The 12,803-nt window shown below is 37.0% G+C and overlaps 1 protein-coding gene across 11 annotated transcripts in view; it reads right to left on the minus strand.

The window, feature by feature from the left end:
- The window catches only part of CFAP46 (cilia and flagella associated protein 46), a 67,444-nt gene extending 58,426 nt beyond the window's left edge, over positions 1 to 9,018 (minus strand). For 7 of the 11 annotated variants that reach the window (XR_014956212.1, XR_014956213.1, XR_014956211.1 and 4 more), the window contains exons 1-7: positions 8,659 to 9,018; positions 8,197 to 8,321; positions 7,130 to 7,261; positions 4,206 to 4,270; positions 3,531 to 3,695; positions 2,080 to 2,203; positions 631 to 725 (exon numbers count right to left, since the gene is read on the minus strand). Coding sequence is in view for 8 of the 11 variants with exons in the window: in XM_085583042.1 (XP_085439168.1) it covers positions 631 to 725; positions 2,080 to 2,203; positions 3,531 to 3,695; positions 4,206 to 4,270; positions 7,130 to 7,261; positions 8,197 to 8,321; positions 8,659 to 8,707 (755 nt within the window). In the remaining 3 variants the exon portion in view is untranslated. Of the gene's footprint in view, positions 1 to 630; positions 726 to 2,079; positions 2,204 to 3,530; positions 3,696 to 4,205; positions 4,271 to 5,313; positions 5,364 to 7,129; positions 7,267 to 8,196; positions 8,322 to 8,658 lie in introns of those variants that run through there. The other 4 variants (XM_085583047.1, XM_085583046.1, XM_085583044.1 and 1 more) reach the window with 3 other exon arrangements.
- Between the last annotated feature and the right edge of the window lie 3,785 nt (positions 9,019 to 12,803).

Genomic DNA, 12,803 nt, shown 5'->3' on the forward strand with positions numbered 1-12,803 from the left:
AAAACCTAACTTCAGAATGTGAGTTAATATTTCAGACAGTAAATTTTATTTCAGAACAACAACAAAAAAAAAGTGTGCAAGACTCCTTTCCCATAATGTCAGTATAAATTAATCCACTCTTACTAAGAAAAGAATCAATATTTTTAAAATGAGGAAATCTTGAGACACTGGAAAAAAAATTACATGAAATTTTGTTATGAAGTCTAATTTTCAAATTTTTCTTATACCTTTAAAATCGAAAGAGTTTAAAAAGCATTATGCTCCATTGTATGTACATTGTATTTTAGGTGATTTCCCCATTTCACCTTTCCTTTCTGGTACAAAGCTTGGGGATGGAACTGGAGTCCATTTGATATTAAAATATCTTTCAGACTCCTAAATTCTTTCTCCTTGCAATACCTGTACAACACACTAATCCCTACATTCCCAAAGAGCTAGCTCGCTTTTTTGATGAGGCTGTTTAAACAGACCTGACTGTTACTACCCAAACTGTCATAATGATTTTATTCTTGAGGAATTAAACTCTGCAGTTGATTTTTTTCTACAAGCATATGGGATCCCTGAACCTGATCCTACCTCTGTAATATGCAGCATCAAAGTACAAGTGTAAGGATACATTTTCATACTTACAGCTTTAACACCTGCATTTTATAAGTAACCAAAAGATGAATGGAATTTTGTATTTCCTTCTCTACCTGAGAAATATCCATTAGTTTGTGATACACCTATAAAATAAAAATTTAATTATTATTTGATTAAATAAGCAAAGGACCAACACTCAACAGGGCTAGAATAAAGCAGGTATTTGACTGTTTTCATGGACTTTAGGGGCAATGTGGCTACTAAGATAATCTATGCTGTTCTGCATAGTTAATACAAAGATCACCCAGTAGAGTTATATTGACCTTCCAAGATCAGAACTATAAATGTGGAACTACCTTCTGAGTTAGAATCATAATTAATGCATTTTTAATACCTTGTGATAGAACTCATTCTGAAATCATCTCATCTGGCTAAGACAAACAAGCCAAATTAAATTTTATCTATACCTATAGATTATAGGCAGGGAAAAAATATTATTAAGACATTTCAATAAACTGCAGCTACTTCAATTTAGCTGTAGACTTACACATTAATAGTATGCAGATAATTTCTTTTAACTCACACTGACTGCCCACAACTATCAAAACTGATTACTTAAGCTGTACCGGAACACTAAGTTTTGCAGGACTCCAGTATGCTGCTACTAAAGCACTCAATAGCTTGGAACATACTTCTGTAGCCCAAGCACAGTTTTAGACCTACTTCATTCTTCTCTTTAAGGACAATGTCAAACAGGTCTGCTCAATAATTCTTATCAAAAATACAAAAGCAATTTCAAGCTTGCCCCAGGGTAATTGCTTCATTGTTATCACATCTCTGGAGTGCTGCATATTGGTTCTCATGATTCAAATGTTAGAGAAATTTGTAATATAAACATACACTTTTGGAATGCAGTGTTTGGGGCATAGACAGAAAAAGACAACAGACCGTGTAGTAGAATGAAAGAAAATATGCCTGCACACAATTTTCAAATTTTATTTGCCTCTTTCTGCTTTTGCCACGTTTGTCTTCACCCTCATATTTCCTAAATTAAGGGCATGCAATAAATGTGAACTATTGTCATATCCTCCAATTTCCAGAATTATTTATAGGGTTCAAGCTGAATCACTGAAGTATTTATCAGCATGAGAAATACTGAACAGATATTAAACATGCCCTTAGTGGCATAAGTCAGGTGCTCTTACTGCACCTTCTTTTTCAATAGTAATTAATCCCAAACAGAATTTTTAGGGTTAGCCACAGCTATTCCCATTATATTATGATGTGTCAAAAGAACAAGGAGCAGTAGGGAGCTCTTTAGCTTATAATATCAAAAATATACAATTAGTGAAAATCTCAGCATAGCTACAGAATAGTTTGGTAGATCACAAAATTTAAATGAAGAAAACATCTTATATAACAATTATAACTATGATGTTATGAAACGTAGAGAGAGCTCCTGTCTTAATGGGAATTTAAAATATTTTTCATAATTACCATTAAAGAAAATATTTGAGAGTATTTATCTGGAACATTTTCCTTAATAAAGAGTGCTGCAGTAGATGAAAACTCTTTTGCTTCTTCCAGCTTTGAAGCATCAAGGAAGCACTCAAGTAAATTTCTGCAGATCAAATAAATGTTTGTATTAAATATTTATTAACACTTTCCAAAATAATCCTTAGATATATTTTTTAACACTCTTTGTATTCAAGGTACCACTTCTAAATGCAGTACAAGCAGTTAGGGCTATAAAGCATTGACTCAACACGGAAGAGACCCTCTAATTTCTACGTTTTTGCTTCTTCCAGATATATACACATATTTGATGCAGATCACAATAAGAATATTGCATAATTTGGAGTTTTTTTGTGAAAACTTTTCTCAACAAGAAAACTGGAATTAAAAATATTAATTATTTTAAAGTGCATACACTTTGCAAAAACATTTCTGTGAGACATATTCTACAGTTCTCCCTTAACTACTGGAAAGGCTAATATTTCAAAGCCATTTTGCAAAAGAAAACTATTCACACTGGAAACAGCAATATATCTACTGGATTTTCTATACTTTATCTGATTTGACTGAAAAAGAGCCTGTGACTCCACAACATAAATTAACAACAACAATAATAATAATTTAAAAAATTTTAGGAATAAATACAACTTGAAAAAAAACCCAAAAAAACATTACAACCAATACAACCATTAGTTTTATAACACGAACACACCGTGTGCATTTATTTGTTTTGATCAATACCCCAGCAAGAGTTGGATACCAGAAAACTGCATGCATGGTATTCCAGATAGTCCTTAGCACAACCCTCGGAATGTTTTGTTACTTCCCTCCAGTTTCAGTTTATAAAGAAAATGCTACATAGCAATAAACCACAGTCACAGACCACAAAACCAGAAAAGTTCACAAAGAGAAAGGGAAAAAACTATGGTAGGAGTGCAAAAGGAACTGCAATCAGTCTGTTAAATAGTAGATCAAGACATCTCTGCCAAAAGGTTGTGGGACCTTGAAAAATTACATAGACACTACTGCTTTTGCACATAAAACTGTTTTTTCAGTACAGTTATTTCAAGGTTTATGCTCCAGCTTTGCTCAGGAAATGTGAGAATGGCAATACATTGATATTTATACACCATTTATTTCCAATTACTATCAATGACTCAAACACTACATCAAAAATGACTGTGAAACTTCAGATCCAATCTAGGGCACTGCTGTCTCCATCACTAAAACTTCAATCTTAACGTAAATATAGAAATGAAGCACCTTTTTATGTTCAGTATATTTATGTCTCTTTAAAAAGTTATTCATTAAGCTTTTCACAATAAATACATCTACAACATTACCAGTGAAATATACCTTATTAAAGGCTACCTCAGGTAGCAGTCCCAAAAGGATTACAGAATGCTCATATGAAAAAATACAATTCAACTTACATCATGAGTTCTGCTCGCCATTCATTGTCTTTCTCTTCAATTTGGTTTAATGCTGTAACAATCCGTGAAAGGCTGGGAATAAGGCAATAGCGGAATCCAGGCTTAAGAAACGGCCTCACAAGTTGCCAATAAAGAACTGAGGTGTTATATACCAAAAAAAAATACCTGAAAAAACAAGAATGAAAAAAAATTTAGTATTTCATGAACTTGAATAAACATAAAATTACAGCTTGAGTACTGTAAGACACTTCTAAGGAGTTAAAAAGTGCAACTTTTACTTTTCATTGGAGGCAATCTTAAGAACTGAGAAGACAAGTACAGAACAAGAAGAGTAAGGTAACTCTTGTAACTATACTCTACTCAATAATTAACCACTTAAAAATAAGCTAACATATTGTTTTCATTCTATAGATCATAACTATAAAAGGGTAAGAAATTATGAGATAACTAACAGCTTTAAACAGGACTTTTCATCCTGTCAATGTAAGACTGCGGTATCCTTATGTTGTTACAGCACACATAGCATTTTGTAACAGAATTTACAAAATGGAAGGAAAAATCTAAAGGAAAAACCCGAACAACACAACTCCATGCTATCTAATGAAAATCAAGACAAACAGTTGAAAAGAGATAAGTAGCATTTCCTAGGATTTAGAGTTAATCAGTAGGGCCTACCTTCTTTCATGGGTTGCAAAATCTATTGCCTTCATAAAAAACAGCACAAACTTTTCAAACTCTTCCTAGAACAGAACAAAGAAAAGCTAGTGCAATTTGAATATAGATTTTATAAATCAGTAGATTATTTTCCTATTTCAATATGAATATATTTAATAAATTTTCTTTTCAGACCAATCTCAACTAAAATATACCACCAGAATAAGTTGTTGCTATAGAAACAGAATAACTAAAAACTGATTGATAGTCTATTTATATGCTTTCCTGATTTTAAATTTTAAGACTCTATTTTCAGCTTACTTTATTTCTGCCAAATATTAATTATCAGGACTGGAATGTTCCAAAACTACAAAGCTGCATACTTTTTAAGCTTTCAGCAAAGAAAGTTCAGAAATATCCGAGAGCAAATCCAGCAGGGAAAAATGTCATATTCATTTATCCCATTAAAAATCTTGAGGAATTATTTTCTTTAAAAGGGTTCCAACATGAATTTGTCAACAGAAAATTGTGACAGGCATGCCCTTTTTATCATTAAAGGAGCTGGCAACCAGCTCTTCAGAGGAGGAGCTAGGCATCCCGGTGGACACAAGTCGAACACCAGCCAGCAGTGCTCCCTTGCTGCCAAATGGGCTGACCGTGCCCAGGGATGCCTTAGGAGGAGTGCAGCCAGCAGGAGGGCCACAAAGAAAGGATGCGACCTTCTATTCAGCATTGGTGAGGCCACATCAGGAGCACTGTTCCCAGTGCTGGGCTCCTCAGCAGGAGAGAGACATGGTTGCTGTGGACAGTCCAAGACGGGGCTGATAAGGTCAAGAAAGAACAGAAGTATACCTTCTATGGTGAAAGACAGAGAGCTGAGACTGTTGAGCCTGAAGAAGGCAGCTCAGGGAAGATCTCATTAGTATGTACAAATCCCTGAAGGCAGAGTGGAAAGAAGATGGGTGAAATAGCATTATAAAAGGATTTTTGAAAGTGTAGAAGGACGCAGCACAAATAGGAAATCCAACGTGGAGCTGGATGAGCAGGAACGGGATTACACCAGAGGGAGTCTCTACAGTATGCTAGAAAAGAGAAACTAAACCCTCCAAGATAACTGGGACTGACTTACTGGGCTCTGGGGTGGCATAAGAAGGGTACTGAGCAATAAATGGGAACTGCCTAGATAAAGAGAAAAACAGAGATTAAATATGTACTAAAGTTGAGAAGTTCTACTTGGCCCTTAAGAACACAAGCATCTTAATTAAGAAGGATTCCTTAGGATGGAAATCAAAATAAGGACAATTTTATCTTTTCCCAGTGAATGATGATTACTTAGTCACAGAGCATGAGATATTTCTTATACTTTCATAAATTATTAACACAGCAGTGAAAAAACTTTACAACTGATGTGAAGTGTATCTTAAATGACCATTACAACAAATGACACAAGGAACCAAGCCAAGAATGTACAATCTGAGACCATTTTTTTCTTCAAAGAAGTTAGCAAAAGCCAAGATGAAAACAGCAAATATTGATCGAGATTCACAAAACATAACAGAATAAAGTGTTAATTTAGAAACATAACAGGACATAGGACGTTTCAAACATGCATTGAGTTTTAAAGTGACCATTGACCAGGTATTCTGCACATGTGGTCATAGAAGAAAGACAATACAGAAAATGTAACAGTGGAAAGATTCTAGCTTGAAAGTTAATTCAAACACATTATTCAAAGAAACTACTAAAATTTTTCTCAGCTATATTTGTGAACACAAGTAACACAAACGATGAGCTACAAAGATGGTGAAGGCCCAGTGGGGAAGCCATATAAGGACTGGCTGAGGTCCCTTGATTTGTTCAGCCTGCTGGAGTCTGAGGGGAGATCTCATTGCACTCTGCAGCTTCCTCCTCAGAGACAGTGGAGGGGCAGCACCGACTGCTGCTCTCTGTGACCATGGACAGGACCCAAGGGAACCACTGGAGCTGTGTCAGGAAAGGCTGGATATCAGGAAAAGGTTCTTCTCCCAGAAGATGGTTGGGCACTGCCCAGGCTCCCCTAAGCAGTGGTCATGGCCCCAAGGCTGACAAAGCTCAAGGAGCATTTGAATAACTCTCTCAGGCACAGGGTTGGATTTTTGGGGTAGTCCTGTGCAGAGCCAGGAGTTGGACTTTGATGATTCTTGTGGGTCCCCTCCAAGTCAGAATACTCTATGATTAAAAAAATCTGTTAAAGCTATTTTGGGGGCCTAGATACCATTTACAGATGATCAAAGCTGACTGATCACAGTACAAGGACAAGTGAAATACTGAAGACAGAAAACAGATTCCACTCCATTTTAAAAGCAGCACGGGATAAAAACTACTTTTCATATAGAGGGAATTGTAACACTTCAAAGCAATACACAGAAGCAGAAGTATCCTGCTGAATTGCTACCATCTCTCATTGCAAAAAGCCACATGCAAGTACTACATGAACATGTTACTGATGTATACTGATTATATAAATAAATGAGTGCTGAAAGTACACTGCCACAGAAATGAACTGTACAACTTCTCTGAGGGCTTCCTCAGTCCTCCACTTCCCACAATCCTATTAAATGCTTCCCAAATAAAATCAGTGATTATTTTAACAGTTACAGCTAATTTGATCTGAACTTACCACATTTAAGTAAAAAGTTAAGAGGGTGACTTAAAACAATCAACCACCTGAAAAATTTTACAGGTGTTTTTTATTTTGTCTTCTCTAAAATATTTGAAGTATTAGTCTGATTCAGATGGTAAGTTTTGTTCTCTCACAAATTACTTGTTAATATATTTCCTTGGATTTTTTGCACCATCCTGATTGTCCTTGTATATTTTAAATTACTTAAAGCAACACATAAAAACCTAGGAATAAATACCTGTAAAATCAGGCTTAATATAGAGCAACCATCATGATTTCTTACCAAATTATCTGTTGAGAGTGGAGCATGCAACTGGCCTTGGCACAAATATGCTCTGCCAAGAAACTGGTTCACAGGAAATCTTCCTTTAAAATACATCTGTAGACAATCACTGCTAATTTCCAGATATCCCAGCTAAAACCCAAAAAAAGGGCATTTCAATGTTTTAAAAATGGCAACAAATAATTAAAAATTGTTCGCTTTTTAAAATGCATGTCTAATCAAGGGTAACATCTAACTCCATACCAGTATGTAAGCAATATTCCATAGAGATGCATACCAGTTGTGGTATAAGCCTATTACTATTTATTAAAGGCATAGTTTTGTCATTCCAAATGTATTTGATAACAAAAGCTTCTTTATTTAACAAAGCTTCTCATTTAGTCATAGAATTGCTTACAGTATCAAAAAATGTTTCTGTTTTAAACACAATTGCTAACATAAAGACAAAATTCTTAAGAGAATAATGGTTTGTTTTTGGTTTTTTTAAGAAGGCAGGATTTGTCAGTGCTACATCTCAATTTTCAGACCACAGATTTTGACTGGATTGAAGTTTGGGGGAATTTACTGCAAACTCTGTCTGCTTAAAACCCAATCACTTATGATCATAAATTGAATATTAACAAATACTTCAAAATTAAAAATCTCAACCATATTTTATAGACGTCATTTCAATTAGCAACAGCCTTTCATCATAGGAATGGACCGGGGTTATGATTATTTTTATTAGGGTCCTTTTGCCTGGTACAGATGTTCACAAATGTATTTTCTTCAGTCATAACCAAATTACTTAATGCTTAATTTTTCATAACAAGAAAAAACAGGCATGGCAAACATTTTTGTATATATTATGGTACACTTTGCTAATTTGGATACAATTACAAAAATCACAAACCACAGAGTTTTAATGGAAAATGCATATTTAAACAATTGCTCTCCAAAACCAGAACGGTGTAATTCTGTCCTCAGGTACTTCTGAGATTTTTTAAATAGTAACTGTAACAGCTGTAAATACAGTACATCATATACATGTTTACATTTAATACAGATAAAAGGTCTAAATTACAAACCTGAAGCGCTTGTTCAGCACATAAAACATATAAATCGGTGCTGATGTTATCTGCTGAATCAAGTGTAAATTGTCCTTCACTGGCTGATTTGATTAACTCGTAAGCATTCTTCAAAGCCTGAACATCTGAAATTAAAAAAGCAATAAAGAAGATTTTGTTTCCAGGTGTACTGACATGATTGCATTCAAATGAGCTACACGATATCCAGTCTCTCCTCTGCAGAAATAAATTAAGAATGTTTAAGGAAAATAACGTCACACACATGTTGTTCGAAGTTAGGCATAGTTCTAAGACGAAGCATTAACAACTCTCTTACTATTTAAAGTCACTAAAGTTAGCACATGAGGAAGATAATTTAGAAAACAGATTAGGACCAAGCTGTTTTCCTGTTTGAAGTCGGATTTTAATTTTACTTCTTTTTAAAGACGGTCGCGCGGTCGCAGCGGCCGGCCGCCCGCTCACCTCCTGCGCTCTCTGCGGCGAGCAGCCACTCCCTCACCGCCAGCTCCATCCCGCGGCTGGACGAGGCTCCGCCGCGAGTGGCGGGGGGCAGCTCTCAGCCGCGAGCGCGAGGCTTTTCCCGAGGTCCCGAACTCCCGCCCGGGCAGCGAGAGGCACGGCTGCAGGAGGTGCCTGCCAGACATCCGCAGGCTGCCCCTCGGCCGCTCGCGGCTCCCACAGCACGGGCGCGTAACCCGGCAGCGTTCCCACAACACAGGCGCGTATCCCGGCAGCGTTCCCACAACACACGCGGACCTGCCCTCCCTGCCTCCCTCCCTCTCGTCCTCCTCTCGCCTCTCGGCCCCGCTCGAGGGGCCGGGCGAGCCGGCAGAGCACCGCCCCGTCGGCCCCGGTGCGGCGGCGGGCGGGGGAGCTGTTAGGAAACTGCCGCGGCAACGGGCAGCTCCGAACGGGCACGGGCTCGAGCTGACACAGACAACGACTCAGGCCTTCCTGCAGATGAAAGTAGTGCTAAGAAATGCTGTAACTAGTAATTTTTGTCCCCGTGTTGAGAGCTTCTAGCCCGAAACGTTTCGAAATAAAGCATACACCACCTAAAGTAGAACAAAATGCCCAAGAACATTGGGACCACATCTGCCAGCTCAGGAAGAAGTCACAGGTGAGAGAACATAAGAAAAAAAAAAGAAAAAGAAGAAAGAAAAAGAAAAAGAAGAAAAAGAAAAAGAAAAAGAAAAAGAAAAAGAAAAAGAAAAAGAAAAAAAAAGAACTTGCCTGACTGCACTGACATCAATACACCAAATGAAGTGTTTAGAGCCTCACCATTGCCCCTCAGCTACTGAATCATACCAGATTCTGTGAGGAAAATCATTGTTGCCATGAAGACAATTTAAAGTTTTACATACATAAATTCAATTTCAAACCTAAACCTTTGCACTTCGAACTAGGCTGCAACTCTCTACCAGTAGGCTGTTCCAGTACAAGGGTCTGTAAAGAATTCAGGAGTAGACCAATCCCTACCTGTACTACATAGCCCTTCCCTGGCCACAGTACCCATTTAAGTCATGTAACTGTCTTCTATGAATATCAACAAACAGAAACAAAACTAATCTGAAATTAGGCGGGCAAGGAAAAAACCCTATAGCAAACCTGTGTTGATTTCTGAAGCAGCAATATATTGGTCTTGTGTAATCATGTTAGATAATAACGACTTAGTGTTGCTTACTGTGATATATATATATACATGATGTTTGTACCCAAACTTTGTAACTCTTATTTGGCTATAGCCCAGACACTTCTGGATGTCTGTTGGCAGAATCACAGACTCAGGTAAGACTAGTGTCTCCTTATATACAAATGAGTACCTTAAAGCTCAACTGACTTCTGTAATGTAGATAATAGCCCAAATGGCAGCACCATAATATAGACATCTAAAATTTTTCTATTACTTATTCATCCTCATGAAATACCTGGGTGTTATGATCCAGTTTAAACCCAGAAGAGCAAAGAAAACTAAGTCTCTCAGTATAGAATAAAAAAACTTTGAAGGTACAAAATATATCCAGAAAATGTGACTAAAACCAAACAAGGTCAAATGTTGTTGCCAAAAATTTATATCTTTTATTTAATAGTAAAAGAGACAAAGAGAAAGAAAGATAAAACAAAGAAATAAAGAAAGAATTTTTCTGCATGAGGGTTGGGGGTGTGAAGAATGCATATTTCATGACTGGCTTTTTGCAAATATTACAATGAATATTATATGTGTGATGTTAGAAAGTTATGCTGTATTAATTCTCTTAAGTAGTCTGTTAAATATAGTTTTAGGTTCCAACATAATGTTAAAATAGAGACTATGTATGTGGGGGAAGTTTTTTTAGGAATGAGATACTCACTTTGAGGAACACCTAAATCTTCCAAAGGAGAGGAATTTATGGCTTCTTATCAGAAGAAGCTAATTTCTTCAGGCCTTGCTCAGACTGGAAGACTGCCAGGGGATTAAAGGAAACAGTTGACATACAACAGACAGAGTTTCTTGTTTTAAATAGAATGTATGCATAACCATGAAGGATATATGAATATGCAACAAGTGTATTGGTTTAAGGGTAATTCCTTTGTTCACAAGTCATGCTTTTCGTGACTTAGTGACTTAGCATCTGAGAGCCTCCAGATGTCCGTAATTCTTTGCCTTTTATTGTCTTGTAATTGTCCTAACTCTAAACTTTATTACTCTAATTGTATTATTATTTTTAACCATTTTATTATTATTAAACTTTTAAAATTTTAAAAACCAAGTGACTGGCGTTTTTCACAGGGGAACTGGGAGAGTATGACAGGGATTATGTGGAAGCATATGCTGAAGAGTGTAGAATCCCATGGATTCATATGGTTTTGGGCCAGGTGGGAACACCCATGTGCCTCCCGTGCAGAGGGCCAGTTTGACACTGTCCCTTGCAAGACTCTGGATTTGTTGCATCGTGCTGCAGTGCTCTGCTGCTGGGGACCCTTTTGGGGGGGCCTTTGATGGGCCATGACACCTCTTCTGCTGTCCTTCACATGGATGCCGCTTTTTCCCCAAGTGAAGGGGCCCTTCAGCTGGGCTCCTCTGCACAGTGCAGGATGGGTGGTCACTGTGCCTCTGACCAGAGGATTTTCCAACACAAACCCTTTTTCTTCCCACCCTTAGGTACCAGTGTCTGTGCGAAGCCTGGCAGCTGATAGCCCTGGGTCTGTGATCTCCACCCTGAAGGAGTTAAGCTTGTGCTTTGTGAATGTCCCCAGCCCTGAGTTGTTGCTTTATCTTATCTTCATCATCGAGCCCTGTAAAGTTTCAGTCAGGACCCCATTCAGGGTGTGGTGGTCTTCTCTACAGCTTTTCTAGTACAGTTTTGCTAGAATAGGCAAAAGTATTTAATGAACATTTTAAAGTCATAAATTATAATATTACTGTCTCTGACACTGTGCTAAGAGTCTGGCTGTATTATCTCCAATTTCAATGGAAAATTACTGGCTGCTGTATAATGAAAAGTGGTCACATGGTTTGTGACTATCAAAAGATACTAATTATGTCATGGTGAAATGACAAGGAAAACATAGGAAGGAAACAAACAAGACCAAGTTAAAATCAATCATTTGAATTAATTTTTAAATTAACTGAAAGGAATTAAATCAAGGAACTGGATAAAGAAAAAAATAATAATTGTATATTTGGGTGATGGTTATATATCACCTCACTAAGCTTTCTAACTTTTCTAAAATCATAACCCAATATAGAATGACTGGTATTCAAGTCTGAAAACTTAAGAAATAGGTATTTGTCCTCCCTCCTTTGTAGCAAATTTTGTTGTTATGCAACAGCAGTTCTGATCTCCTAATACTTTATAAAACAGAAACCAGGGGCAAATTGCTGGTAGCTTATTTTAAAGGGTCTGTGTCCTTTACTGTCACTAGAGTCACCTGTCTGTACAAATGAGAGATTAAAGTAGTAAGGTTAACCTATATAGTAAAAACTTTAAAAACAGAGCATCTCCTGTAAATGGTCAAAAGAAAGTGAACCATGGAGATTACTTTACAGTCCGCTTACATTCTGTAGGATTTATTTTATTTTCCTTGAAAAGATGAGATACTAGACAACGCCTGATTCCAGTCCTCCTTCAGGCAAGGTGAGTCTAGAGAGAAAGGAAATAGTACAGACCAAATACTCTCTAATGAGAATTATATAGATGTCAAAGGAACCATTGTTTTGCTCCATCTGCTTTTTTAGAATAATTACTTCCTGATTCTTTTGCACTCTGGTTTGCAGGTTCAAACATCTCATTTTATGTATAATATGTTTGTCCTTCTTAGAGGGCTTTGATGCAGTGTACTTTTTTAATATGTAAGAGAATACAAAAATGGTTTTCTGTAACATTTTCTCACTTCTTGCTCCTTTCTGTTCTGTCCTAAGGCAGCTTAAGGCCAACTTCATTATCTGTACTGTGGTTGCTGACCCTTCTCATTACATACCATGGAATTCATGTGTAACCCTGAGGAGACTAGACATTCAGAATCTGTTTATTTCCAAGCTGCATACTAATATAGAGCCAAAAAATGTACATACAAGACAATGAAGGGGAGAAACAAAAGGTTGCAAAGAGATTTAGACAAACTGA

The sequence above is a fragment of the Lonchura striata genome, chromosome 6 (genome assembly GCF_050655825.1).
Source record: "Lonchura striata isolate lonStrDom1 chromosome 6, ASM5065582v1, whole genome shotgun sequence".
Lineage (NCBI taxonomy): Eukaryota > Metazoa > Chordata > Aves > Passeriformes > Estrildidae > Lonchura > Lonchura striata.